The 14,334-nt window shown below is 38.3% G+C and overlaps 1 protein-coding gene across 1 annotated transcript in view; it reads left to right on the forward strand.

Moving 5' to 3' along the window:
• Positions 1-14,040: 14,040 nt before the first annotated feature.
• The window catches only part of ABCC2 (ATP binding cassette subfamily C member 2), a 60,053-nt gene continuing 59,759 nt past the window's right edge, over positions 14,041-14,334 (forward strand). Inside the window, exon 1 of the mRNA XM_035027134.1 lies at positions 14,041-14,187. Within this exon, the coding sequence (XP_034883025.1) occupies positions 14,155-14,187 (33 nt within the window). The 5' untranslated portion in view covers positions 14,041-14,154. The remainder of the gene's footprint in view (positions 14,188-14,334) is intronic.

Here is a 14,334-nt window from a genome sequence, read left to right on the forward strand (position 1 = left end):
ACACTAAGGAATACAATTGCTCATTTAACATCCAAAAGTCAAACACCATATTGATAGAATAAGCCATAAAAGTCACACAATCTACCCAACACAGAAAAAGCATTTGACAAAATCCTACATCCTTTCATAATAAAAACACTCAACAAACTTGGAATAGAGGAAAATTCCTCACCCTGATAAAGAGTATCTGTAACAAAACAAAAACACACAACTAACATCATACTTAATATTTTACTTAAGAAATAATACAAGATGTCCACTTTCACCATTCCTATTCAACATTGTGCTAAAGGTTCTAGTGAGGGCTATTAGGCAAGAAAAAGAAATGAAAAGCATCCAGATTGGACAGGAAGAGAAAACACTTTCTATTTTTAGTGACATGATCTTGTATATAGACAATTCTAAGGAATACAAACACAAAAGTTAAATGAGTTCAGCAAGTTTGCAGGATATAAAGTAAATATACAAAATCAGATGTATTGCTATTCACCAGCAATTAACAATCTTAAAATGTAATTAAGAAAACAATTTCATTTATAATAGTATTATCAAAAAATAAAATGCTTAGGAATAAATTTAAAGAAGTGTTAGACTGTACACTAAAAACTACAAAGCATTGTTGAAAGAAATTTAAACAGACCTAACATAAATAAAAGACATCCCAGGGCGCCTGGGTGGCTCAGTCAATTAAGTGTCCAACTCTTTTTTTTTTTATTTTATTTATTTGTATGAGAGAGAGCACGCACAAGAGGGGGGAGCGGGAGAGGGAGAAGCAGGCTTCCCGCCCAGCAGGGAGCCCGATGCGGGACTCGATCCCGGGACTCTGGGATCATGATCTGAGCCGAAGGCAGTCGCTTAACCAACTGAGCCACCCAGGCGCCCAAGTGTCTAACTCTTGATTTCAGCTCAGGTTAGGATCTCAGAGTTGTAAGATCAAGTCCCAAGATGGTCTTTGTGCTGGGTGTGGAGCCTGCTTAAGATTCTCTCTCTCCCTCTCCCTCTTCCCCTTCCTCCCCCTCTCCCTATCTTAAAAAAAAAAAAAAAGACATCCTATATTAAAAATTGGAAGACAAGGGGCGCCTGGGTGGCTCAGTCGTTAAGCGTCAGCCTTCGGCTCAGGTCATGATCCCAGGGTCCTGGGATCGAGCTCCGCATCGGGCTCCCTGCTCAGTGGGAAGCCTGCTTCTCCCTCTCCCACTCCCCCTGCATGTGTTCCTGCTCTCACTATGTCTCTCTCTGTCAAATAAATAAATATAATCTTGGGGCGCCTGGGTGGCTCAGTCGGTTAAGCGACTGCCTTCGGCTCAGGTCATGATCCTGGAGTCCCTGGATCGAGTCCCGCATCGGGCTCCCTGCTCAGCAGGGGATCTGCTTCTCCCTCTGCCCTCTTCCCTCTCGTGCTCTCTGTCTCTCATTCTCTCTCTCTCAAATAAATAAATAAAATCTTTAAAAATAAATAAATAAAGGGGCGCCTGGGTGGCTCAGTTGGTTAAGCGACTGCCTTCAGCTCTGGTCATGATCCCAGGGTCCTGGGATCAAGCCCTGCATTGGGCTCCCTGCTCGGTGGGAAGCCTGCTTCTCTCTTTCCTACTCCCCCTGCTTGTGTTCCCTCTCTCGCTGTGCCTCTACCTCTCTCTGTCAAATAAATAAATAAAATCTTTAATAAATAAATAAATAAATAAAATAAATAAATAAAATCTTTAAAAAAAAAAAGTGTTAGGGGCGCCTGGGTGGCTCAGTCGTTAAGCGTCTGCCTTCGGCTCAGGTCATGATCCCAGGGTCCTGGGATCGAGCCCTGCATCGGGCTCCCTGCTCGGCAGGAAGCCTGCTTCTCCCTCTCCCACTCCCCCTGCTTGTATTCCCTCTCTCACTGTGTCTCTCTCTGTCAAATAAATAAAATCTTTAAAAAAAAAAATTGGAAGACAATATTGTTAAGATAGCAATACTCTCCAATTAGTCGATAATTCAGTGCAATCTCTCAAAACCCCAATTGTGTTTTGTTTTGTTTTGTTTTCAGAAGATAACAAGCTGACCCTAAAATTTATCTGGAAATACAAGAGACCCAGAGTAATCAATCTTGTAAAAGAAGAACAAAGTTGGAAGACCTACATTTTAAAACTTACTGCAAAGCTACAGTAATTAAGATAATGTGGTACAGGCATAAAGATGAATATATAACTCAATGCAATAGAATTGAGAGTCCAGAAATAAGAGTCAATTGATTCTTGACAAGGGTGCCAAAACAATTCACTGGGGAAAGAAAGGTCTTTTTAACAAATGGTGCTAGGACAACTGGATATCCACATGCAAAAGAATGAAGTTGGACCTTACTTCACATCAAGTACCAAAATTAACTCAAATGGATCATAGACCCAAATAAAAGAACTAAAACATAAAACTCTGAGAAAGAAACAAGAGTAAATCTTTGTGACCTTGGGTTAGGCAAAGCTTTAGATATGACCTCAAAAGCACAAATGACATAAAAAAAATGGGTAAATTAGACTTTATCAAAATTGGAAACTTAGGCTCAAAGGATAACATCAAGAAATTGAAATGATGACCCACAGAATGGGAGAAAATGTTTGCAAATCATATCTGATAGAGGGCTTACCTCCAGAATATAAAAAAATACTTATAGTTCAACAATAAGACAACTCAATTTTAAAATGGGCAAAGGATTTGTATAGACATTTCACCAAAGAAGGTATACAGTTGACCAACAAGTACATGACAAGATGCTCAACGTCATTAGTCATTAGGGAAATGCAAATCAAAACCCCAATGAGGTACCATTTTACACCCACTAGAATGACTATAATGGAAAAGACTGACCATACCAAGTGTTGGCAAGTATGTGAAGCAACTAGAACTTTCACATACTGCTGGTGGGAATGCAAAATGGTGAAGCTGCTTTGTAAAATAGTCTGGGGGTTTCTCGAAATGTTAAACATAGAGTTTCCATATGTCACAGCAATTCTATGCATAGGTATATGCCCAAGAGAATTGAAAACATGTTCACACAAAAATCTGTATCCAAATGTTCATTAGCACCATCATTCATCTTCTAGAATTAGAGAATAACCATTTTACAATCCTTAATGACAAATCGGTTCAAGACCACCAATACTAAAACCTTCAGGTAAAAGGTTGAGTAGGAGCTGAATATCCTATAGATTATTTGCTACTCGTCAAAGTAGGAACTTAATGTTATAATCGAGCTATCTGGTGGTTATCAACTTAATCCAGTGGACAAACAATATTACTAGCAGTGGGAGAGTATACTACTGAAAGACAGAATTTGAGAGGGGAAGAGGTCACCCAGAGTGCACAACCTCTGTTAGGAATTGCAGTTTGGAGGTCTCCAGGGTGCCTCAAGGAAGAGCTGGACTACCTGGAAAGCAGCTGTAACAAAGTGCGATGGTTAGCCGTTGATTAAGCAAGAGTGAACTACAGCAGCAGCTCATAGGGTGGCTTGGAATTTTCCAACTTTAGCATTGAAAAGTCCCAGAGCCTGGGAAACTCCTCAGTGCCAAGGAAACTGGGAAAGTTCAGTCACTCTACCAGTCAATAAAATAACCTTTGCCTCTTTTCTTCAGTCCTCACATCCCGGCCCCAATCCTGGAAATTAGATGGCAAGGAATTGAATAACAAGGAAAAATGATAAAAGGAATGACACTTCTCTCCCTGACAGTCACTGAAGTCATTGAGCCAAGAAAAGAGAGTGCCTTTAAAATGAATGTGAGACACTGAATTATTTCCTCTGATTTGTTCTTCAAATATATTAAAACGAAAACAATTATTCCTAAAAAAATAAAATAAAAGTAAAATGAATGTGAGATTGTTTTGTGGGTGATAATAATGTTCCAAAATTGATTACAGTGAGGTTTGCACAACTCTGTGAATATGCCAAAAACCATTGAATTGTACACTTTAAGTGGGTGAATTACATGTAATTTATAACTCAATAAAGCTGTTTTTTTTTTTTTAAAGATTTTATTTATTTATTTGTGAGAGAGAATGAGAGACAGAGAGCACGAGAGGGAGGAGGGTCAGAGGGAGAAGCAGACTCCCTGCCAAGCAGGGAGCCCAATGCGGGACTCGATCCCAGGACTCCAGGATCATGACCTGAGCCGAAGGCAGTCGCTTAACCAACTGAGCCACCCAGGCGCCCTCAATAAAGCTGTTTTTTAAAAAAATGAGTTTTAAATTAGATTAGTTTAAACCTTTTAGTGCCTGAGGAAGACCAAAAAGCTATAGGATTTGCCTGAGATGTGGTCAAGGGCAGGGAAGGAGGTTTTATACAGCATGGTTGAGGACAACAGTGGAAGCAAAATACTGTTTCTTATTTGTTTTCTGTTTCGTTTGCATCTTGATAAACTGGCTACACTAGTTTGAATGGATTCCTGTACCTTGCCACCAAAAGTTGTGGCTAAGACACCTGAGGAATACACATTCCATCTTCCTGTATAGATGCTAAGTTTCATCCTTGGATAAAAGTACAAAAATTGTATATTTGGATTGCATTGCTCTGATCCCTCATAGAATTTTTTTTTTTTAATCAAACCATGTTGGCATTATGCCACTGGTCTATATTGGAGATGTAATAGAAAACAGTTGTATAAAATATTTATAGAGGTGTGTTATTGAGGCCCTAGAGGAGACTTTTTTTCCCTTAAGTGTTATTCCGAAAAGTAGCTGGGCTTCTAAACAAATAATTTATATTTTATATGGAATCATGTCACTATCAAGCCATTATTTTCTTGTCTGCCTAACTCCTCCTTTCTGAAGCTGCCCTGGAAAGATGATGCTTTCCTGGTGGGATTGTCAATCATATAGTTTCACTTCCCCTGCCCGTGGGAGAAGGCACATGACCCAGGCTAGCCAGTTAGAATGCCTCATTCTTTTGTCCACATGATTGATCCAGAGAGAACATAACACAAAGAGTACCATTCAGAATCCTACCAAGGATTTTTTTCTGGAGCTCTCAGAAAAGAGATGCTCTCCTTACTTTAGGATTACTGGCCATAACAACCCTGTAAGCCTAGAGCTTTTGTAGTCATCTTTGCCAGCAAGTAAAAAGAGCCTACTAGAGAATGAAACTAACACAGAGGTAAATGTCCTATGGACGTTGACTCTCTGGACCATCTGTGCCTAAAGATAGTTCCATTCATGGTCTTTTCTATTAAATGAGCAAATACATGTCCTTTTTAAAAAAATACCAGTTTGATTTGGATCTATCACTTGTAAACAAAAGAGTTGTAGTTAATACAGTTACTGAGTACATTTTTCTCCTTTAATTGACATGTAGGAGCCTCAGAATTAAATTTGCATCCCACCTGTAGCAAATGGACAAGATAATATTAAATGAATTTTGTGCAATGGGCTTGTCCTTTGTTTCATCTTTCTCTATTCTTCTTTACTCGTATTTTATCTTGTTATATTTTATGTATATCATTTCTCTCTGTGTTTACATACCTTGAAGAAGTCCGTTAGTGTTTCTGTGAAGATAGGGCATTTATAAAGTCATCCTATTTGGAGATTTTTTAACCCACTCACAAGTGTCCGCTCACATGATGCCAAAGATATAGCCCTTCCGTTTTTATAGATCAAAGGGAAACAGTTGTCTCTCATGTCAACTGTTTATGGGAATAGCACATTTTATTTATTTAGCCTCTATCCATATGCCCGGCACTGTAACTCCTGCTCTATACATGCAGCCTCCACAGTACAAGAATTTGAAGTTGACATTATATGATTGAAATTTTACATTTTAAATTAAATAAAATATGAGCCTCTTCAAACTCTTTTTGCAAAAACCACTTGGTAGGTCCTCTCAAATATGTCCCCAAACAATAAGTTAAAAAGCCAAGTGCAAATAAAAGCATTCTCCCAAAATTGCTACATGCACGTGTGGACATATGTAAACAGAGAGAAATGCATTTTACAGTCGTACATTAAAGGTATTTATCCAGCAAATTTTCTTGGGCCCACTAATTTGGCCATCTTTATGCTCTCAATTCACAAAACTGGCAATAATAATAGTCCAACCATAAATTATAAGAATGCATTTGGTATGGGGCACCTGGGTGGCTCAGTCGGTTAAACGACTGCCTTCGGCTTGGGTCATGGTCCCAGGGTCCTGGGATCCAGTCCTGCATCGGGCTCCCTGCTCTGCGGGGAGCCTGCTTCTCCCTTCCCCACTCCCCCTGCTTGTGTTCCCTCTCTCGCTGTGTCTCTCTCTGTCAAATAAATAAATAAAATCTTTAAAAAAAATAAATAACTTCATATTAAAAAGGCCAACATATGTGAAGGCAGTACTTTCTCTTACTTGATAAAAATAAATTCAGATTTCTCTTATCAACAGTTTCTTTTTTTTTTTTTAAAGATTTATTTATTCATTTGAGAGAGTGAGAACGAGAGAGAGTACATGAGAGGGGGTAGGGTCAGAGGGAGAAGCAGACTCCCTGCGAGCAGGGAGCCCGATGCGGGACTCGATCCCGGGACTCCAGGATCATGACCTGAGCCGAAGGCAGTTGCTTAACCAACTGAGCCACCCAGGCGCCCTCTTTTTTTTTTTTTTTAAGATTTTATTTATTTATTTGAGAGAGGGAATGAGATAGAGCATGAGAAGGGGGAGGGTCAGAGGGAGAAGCAGACTCCCCGCTGAGCGGGGAGCCCAATGCGGGACTCGATCCCGGGACTCCAGGATCATGACCTGAGCCGAAGACAGTCGCTTAATCGACTGAGCCATCCAGGCGCCCTTATCAACAGTTTCTTTTTACTATGTTATGTTAGTCACCATACAGTACATCATTTGTTTTTGATGTAGTGTTCCATGATTTCATTGTTGTCGTATAGCACCCAATGCTCATTGCAATACGTGCACAGTTTGTTTTGATCAACAAATTGCTTTTGTGCTATTTTCGGGGAGCCAGTGTTCTACAGAATTCAACATCTTACACATATTTTCACTTGTTTCCTCCCTTCCTCAAGTTCCCCTGAAATCAACAACTATTAACAATTTCTTGTGTATACTTGAGAAATTTTTATAATTTACTTGTATTTAATTGCTGGTAAAGCTATGTGCTTTTCTGTGTGATAATTACTATTTATGTTGCCCCCATGTTATTTTTGTCAGATGTATTTCCTGTTTGGTTGCTTTCATATTAATATTTGTTTTATAAAATTCCCTTGAAAATTAAAAAAAAAGTGTTATAAACATTTCTCTATGTTCGGTATCAGTTTTTTTTCCCCCCAGGACTCAGAAGAGTATTTTTCTCTCTACTGTCTATCTTTTTATGCTAGTCCACTTTTTCCTGTTGTCTTATGACCTATCAAGAATATATGTTATGACAACTAATGAATCATTGAACACTACACCAAAAACTAATGATGTACTATATGTGGGCTAATTGAATTTAAATTAAAAAAAGAAAAAAGAAAAAATATATATGTTATGAGATGATATGAAATAAAGACCTAAATTAATTACTTCTTTTCTATACTAATATGCTGCTGTCCAAAAAACATTAAACAATTCATCCTATTTCTCTTCAGTTTGTCAAAAGTTAAAAGATTATCCTTTGAGTTTACATTATTCTGTATCATCAATAACTTTTACTATTTTTTAAGTATATACTCTTTTTTTAAACTATATGAAAGTTTTTAGTAGTTGACTCTTTTCTGGGGAGGCTTTAAGTCTAATTCAATGAGTTCATTCATTATTTAAATCTATTTGCAATTTGTTTATTCTTCCAGAAGAGTTTCACTATATTTCAGGTTTTAATAATTAAAAGGAGTATAGGCCTATAATAAATGACGATATTTTAAAAATTAGTGCTAATTTAATCATCTGTACATCCTATTTGGTCTCTGGTTATTCTAAAAAGATTTTTTTGTTTTAGCAGTACAAAAACATACAGATTATCTTTGGTGGGAGAATTGGGGAGTAATTATCTTATTACTTTATAATTATAGTTTTTAGTTTTTGCTGTAGGAACATAAATTGCTAGGCCACATTTTAAAATATGAAGAAAAAGCAATCTTTTTACTGTTACCACTTAAATCCCGATATCTATTTTAAGGTATTGCACAAGAAAGAAAACCTTTCTTTTTTTTTTTTTTTTTTGACAGAGAGAGACATAGCGAGAGCAGGAACACAAGCAGGGGGAGTGGGAGAGGGAGAAGCAGGCTTCCCGCAGAGCTGGGAGCCCGATGTGGGACTCGATCCCAGGACCCTGGGACCATGACCCGAGCCGAAGGCAGACGATTAACGACTGAGCCACCCAGGCGCCCAAGAAAACCTTTCTTAAGTTTATCTGTAATCATTAACTGAAAGTATATAACTCTTTGGTTATCTTGAACATTGAACTTTTGCAGATTTTTCAAAGTTATTTAATGTAATCATTTATTAATCAACATTTGCTTACTAAATAAAAATGATACAGCGTATTTTTTGCCAGGTCATTCTGATCAAACATTCTCTCCAACTGAATTATCTCTATGTAACACATTTAGTGTACACAACTTGAACCATTAAAAAGAGATCTTTGGAGACCATTAGGAAGAGATTTAGGAGAGATTATTTTACATAAGACCAGCAGAGGGAAGGCCAGGATCCAGGTTTCCTGACTGCTTTCCATCTTGCAATCGTTCTTAGTACAGTCTTCACACATTAATGATAACACGAAAGGAGAGAATTCAGAGAACACCTCATCTGCTAGAATAGGAGCATTCCTGCAAACTTGCTTGTATTTGACACATTCAGATCACATCTTCAGGGCACTAGCACAGCTTGACTTAAAGAAATCCTACAGTGTATCCTCAGGTAAAGGGAATCATTACACTATTTTTGTCTTTTATGGTAAATTGCATATACATTAAATCATAAAATCTTGGAAATCTTCTAGTCAGACCTTCTCCCCAGAGCATATATCTTTTGTCCAGTATTCCCTGCCTCATGAAAGGGTAGAAGGACATCTGACAATGTTTCTACTATGCAGATATGGAACATTATTCTTTAGAAATTGTGGGATGTAGAACTATTTTCTTAAACCTTCCGAATCTCAGTTTCCTAATAGGTGAAATTGTAATAAAAGTACCTATCTCATAGCATTATTATGAGGATTAAGGAAGACAAAATTGTTAGTGTCTAACATAGAAATGTATTCATTATTTAAGAAACCTATGTGAGGTTGATGTATAATAGAGATCCATTAAGTGAGAGTTATCTTAATGCCTGTAAGCCATTGATACAGATGTTTAAGGTGCCGGAGTGACTGCAAGAGGGTCCTCTTGGCATGCCAGTAAAGCTCTCCCCCAGGTTACATCATTCTGTTCATCTCTTCGAACTACACCTTTTGTAGTTGTCCTACAGTTCTCAGCTATTCTGTTTTCAGTCTAATTTCTCACTGCTTTCCAGTTTTAAAATTCTCTATTGAGATCTCCTCAAGCTCAGAGATTCTTTCCTGAGCTATGTCCAGTCTACCAGTAAGCCCATTAAAGGCACTCTTCCTTTCTGTTACAGTGCTTTTTATCTCCAGTATTTCAATTCTTTCTTAGAATTTCTATCTCTTTGCTTACATTGCCCATTTGCTCTTGCATGTTGCCTATTTCATCCATTAGAGCCTTTAGTATATGAATCATAGTTGTTTTAAATTCCTAGTCTGATCATTCCAACCTCTCTGCCATATTGGAGTCTGGTTCTGATGCTTGCTCTGTCTCTCCAAACTGTTTCTTGCCTTTTAGTATGCCTCGTAATCTTTTCTTGATAGGTGGACTTGATGTACTGGGTAAAAGGAACCTCTGAAAATAGGCCTTTAGTGGAGTGGTGGTGAGGTGTTCTAAGCCTCAGTCTTTTAGTGAGCCTATGCCTCTGGACTATGAACTCGACACGTGCTTCCCAGCCCCCTCCCTTAGATGGAACAAGAAGGCTAGAATAGGCTGGATTTGGGTCTTTCTCTTCCCCCAGGTTGGTCAGGCTCTGATGAAACCCCAACAGGCTAAGTTCTGGTTAAAGAACTTCTGAGAGCAGACCGTTGTTAAGAAGAACAGAATGTGCTGGTATATTTCAAGTGGCTTTTGTTCTCTCCCTGCCAGAAGAAGGAGATTTTTCTCCAATATTCACTGTCTGAACCTCCTAAAGCTCCTGAAGGTAAAACTCACAAAAGTGTTTGTGGGGTGGAGCTCCCCTATAACTGAGTCCCCCTGGATTTTTTTTTATCTTTCAGACTTGACTGAGACTTCAGTTGGACTTAAGGCAAAGGCTGAGTCATCCAGCGCAGATTCATGAACAGGGTCCAGCAGCAAATGAACACCTTGGAGCGAGTCACAGAACTGCTGCCTATTGATTTGATTAAAATATTTGATGAAAACGAGCTGGAGTTGTTGATGTGCAACCTTGGCAGTGTGGACGTGAATGACTGGGGACAACATTCTATTTACAGGAAAGGCTAACGCCCAAACCCTCCTGTCATTCCGTGGTTCTGAAAGGCTGTGCTGCTGATGCTTGCCGAGAAGTGTCTCCGGTTACTACAGTTTGTCACAGGGACATCCCAAGTACCTATGAATTTGCCTCACTCTTTTGTCCCAGTGGTTTTCAGCGGTTCACAATAGAGCAATAGTGGAGTTCTGAAAAACTGCCCAGAGTTCACACATGCTTTAACTGCCTTGACTTAACTCCATATGAAACCTTGGAAGATTTATGAGAAGAATTTCTCACGGCTGTGGAAAATGCACAAAGATTTGATGGGGTCAACTGCGTACTCCCTGCCTCGGGGTGGTTGTTTATATAGAGTAAGTCCTGCTTGTACTTTTGAGCTTGCCAAACAGACTTGGCAGAGACAATGGCAGAACAGTTGCACATTGTGGCTCCTAGAGCAGAATCTTCCCCCATGCACTTACCCAAGTTCAGATGTGGGAAGCCAGTCACAGGTCATATTCCTGCATTTTCTACTACAAATTATCAACTGGATGATGTGTACACTAATTATATTTCAGGAGGACTTTGTCTATTTGTGTTGTACTTTTGTTGGCAAAGCCCTTAATAAATATTTCATGGTAGTTAAAAAAAAAAAAAAACCAAAAAACAACCTCTCAGTGACTCCATGACTCTCATACACTAAGACTCTATCAGTTGGTCAATTATAGTTCAGTATTCCCTACCCCGGCACTGGATCCTGTAGAGGTTTTAGTTCATGGGATTTTATTCTATTAAATTGTGATGCTCTGCATTTGCTTGTCTGTCTTTTCAATTTGGGGGGCAGCATTTTGCTGTGTGACCTCACTTCTGTTATTGTTGATTTTTCAGTTTGCTCAGCATTTTACTTGTTAGGATGGAATGGTAACTGCCAAGCTCATTACCAGACCCACCCACTTCTTTTTTCATTTAATAATACATCATATGTTTATTCCATCCATGTCAGTATATATCCAATAATCTCAGCATTTGTTTTGGTGAATATTTAGATCCTCTCCCGTCTCTTTTTTTTGGCTACTCAAAATGTTTTAAGTACAAACAAATACAAATTCTGCTCATTTTAAAACATAATTATAATTTCTATCAGTCATTTTGTTCCTCTTATTGGCAATAGATATCACAGGAGGGATTACATTTTATCTAGAGAAAATAATTCCACTCACACCATACCACTCATTAGGTCCTCTCTTCGGTCTCAACGAACATTTCCAATCATAGCTAATTTGCTTTCACAACTACTTGCTAGACAAGTGCAGTCAATAGATCCTCCATCTGCTAGAAAGAGAGGATTGAGATGGTTGTCAAGGAGTAACTCAGACATTTCGTTAGATGTTTGTATGCTAGTTTTTTCATACTTGAGGGAAACTGTCATTACACTACTGTCAACAAACAAAGGCAAAGCCAGGACTTATAAAAAAGAGACAGGAAAGGAGGAAAACACACAGTTTGGGGAGAGTAAGGGTTTATTCTTGATTAAGCTAATTAGCTGGAGGGGATCAAAGAGGCCAGTATGAAAAGCCTGATGTTGAGCAGGCCAGCTCACAGACAAAACAATTTCAGATATTTATGACTTTTCTGAAAAGCCCTTAGAGTTTGGCCATGGGGCATGTGTGACCAGTTGTTTAATATCTGCCCGTGTACAATTAGCATCACCACTTTAGGTAAGCCAGGTTTGTACTATTTGCTTCTCTCATCAGAATTTCTCATTTCCCCCCTTTGGTCAAAGTAACTCCTCAAGGAACAGATTCAACCATGAGGATTTCATTCTTTTTTTTTTGAGACAATATCAGTTGGATGTCAACTGGGGAAAATATATAAATATAACATTTAATCATTCTGATATTCAACAGTGTAAGCAGGCAACAAGTATGAGGATAATTGCAAATCCATAAGAAATATTTGGCACCATGTTTTTATCCAGGTTTTATTTATGCATTTATACACTTATGTGGTAAGTATGGTGATGCCATCTGATTACATAAGAATAATTTAGTGTGTGCATATTGAGGAACTAGAAAATGTTGTTTGTGGTAAACAGTAGCAAATATCCATCCAAATATATTTGGACACCCTAAGACCTAAATCATTTTAACACTGTTAAAGACACATAGAAAAGTGTGGACGTTCATCTTATGGTTATCTTATCATAAGAAGAGAACTGAATGACTGTCCTAATAAAAGTTATACATCTTTCAGATGTTAATAATTCACAACATATCCGCTGGTAACTAGTAGTAAATGTTACTATCATTTGTGAGTTTAAGGTAACCAAAGGTATAGTTAACTTCAGGCCAGGCATTAAAGTATACACGAAATATGTATGTATGTATGTATACATTAAAGTGTACATTACGCTCTTGTTAATTACTCCCTGTAAGTATAGTCTGTATATAACATAGAACAAAGAAGTGTTTTTTTACGTTAGTGACCAAAATGGTTTCACACGAACCCCCAAATGATGACATTTGCACTTTAATGTGTTGGCAAGTATGTATGGCTGCTGTTAATTTAGGGTGACCCGATTTTAAAAGAGCATTTGCTTTACTAGGGGAGAGAGTAATGGGGAGCTGTTGATTAATGGGTATAGAGTTTCAGGTGGGCAAGATGAAAAAGTTCTGGAGATTGGTTGCACAACTCTGTGAATATACTTAACACTACTGAATTGTATACATTTAGAAATGGTAAAATTTATGTCATGCATTTTTTACCACAATACCAAAAAATGACCTTAAAATATTACTACATAATACCTAATAATTACGGAAAAATCAGAAAATACAGACAAACAAAAAGGAAATCCACCCACAATCCTAACAGCTAAGGCTAACACTTTGTTGCATAAATTATATATATGTATATATAGGTTCACACTAGATATGCTATTTTATAACCTGGCTTTTTGAAATAAAATTTATACTACTTTTAAGTATATTTTAAGTTCTGCGGTCTTTTTTTAAGATTTGTTTGTTTATTTTAGAGAGAGAGAGAGCACGAGCAGGAAGGGCAGAGGGAAAGAAAGAAAAAATCTCAAGCAGACTCCATGCTGAGCATGGAACCTGATGAAGGGCTCAATCCCACGACCCTGAGATCACGACCTGAGCCAAAACCAAAAGTCAGGTGCCTAATCTGACCTCACAAAACTGCACCACCCTGGCGCCCCTTAAATTTTATGGTCTTAATTTAAAATCCAAAGGAGTAGGATATTTCACATTCCTATAAATTCTAAGGCCTTAAAATGGAAGTGAAACTGCATGTTTAAGGGTACTTGCCCCTCCATTGATGCTTCTCTTTTTAGGTCATATGCCTTCAGGAGAAGGAAAGGCTCCTCAACTCCTGAGTTGTCCGCCAGCTCTGCTAACATTTTTCAGTGGTTCCTTTTAGATATGACCATACCTACAGAGGCTTCTGGTACTTGGGAAATGGTGAGTCTACCTGCCCCTGGGGCTCCTCAATCCTCAGTCACTGTCTATCCACCGGGATAATGTAAATAAACATCTGAGGAAGGTTAATGAGTAAACTGTTAGGATGAAAGGTCAGGAGACTTGCTTTTATTAGGAACATCAGAACATCAGAATGGGAGATAACGCCTTGCTACTTGCAGTCCACCTTCTATGAGGAAAAGAGTAAATAAATGAGAGTCACAGAAGAGTCTTCATTCCACAAGTGCTCCAGGAATCATGTTGGAGAAGTTCTGCAACTCTACATTTTGGGTGAGAAGTAATACTTATTTTCACTGTTGACTCTTCTCAGACAGAACTAACAGATTAGCCTCGGTGGTTACCAATAAGAACCAGAAAAGTTAGATGTGCAGTTGGTCTAAAACTCAGAGTTTTTTGGTTTGGGGGGTTTTTTAAGGT

This window comes from Mirounga leonina, unplaced genomic scaffold (genome assembly GCF_011800145.1).
Source record: "Mirounga leonina isolate KUSES-001 unplaced genomic scaffold, KU_Mleo_1.0 Mir_114, whole genome shotgun sequence".
NCBI classification, from domain to species: Eukaryota; Metazoa; Chordata; class Mammalia; order Carnivora; family Phocidae; genus Mirounga; species Mirounga leonina.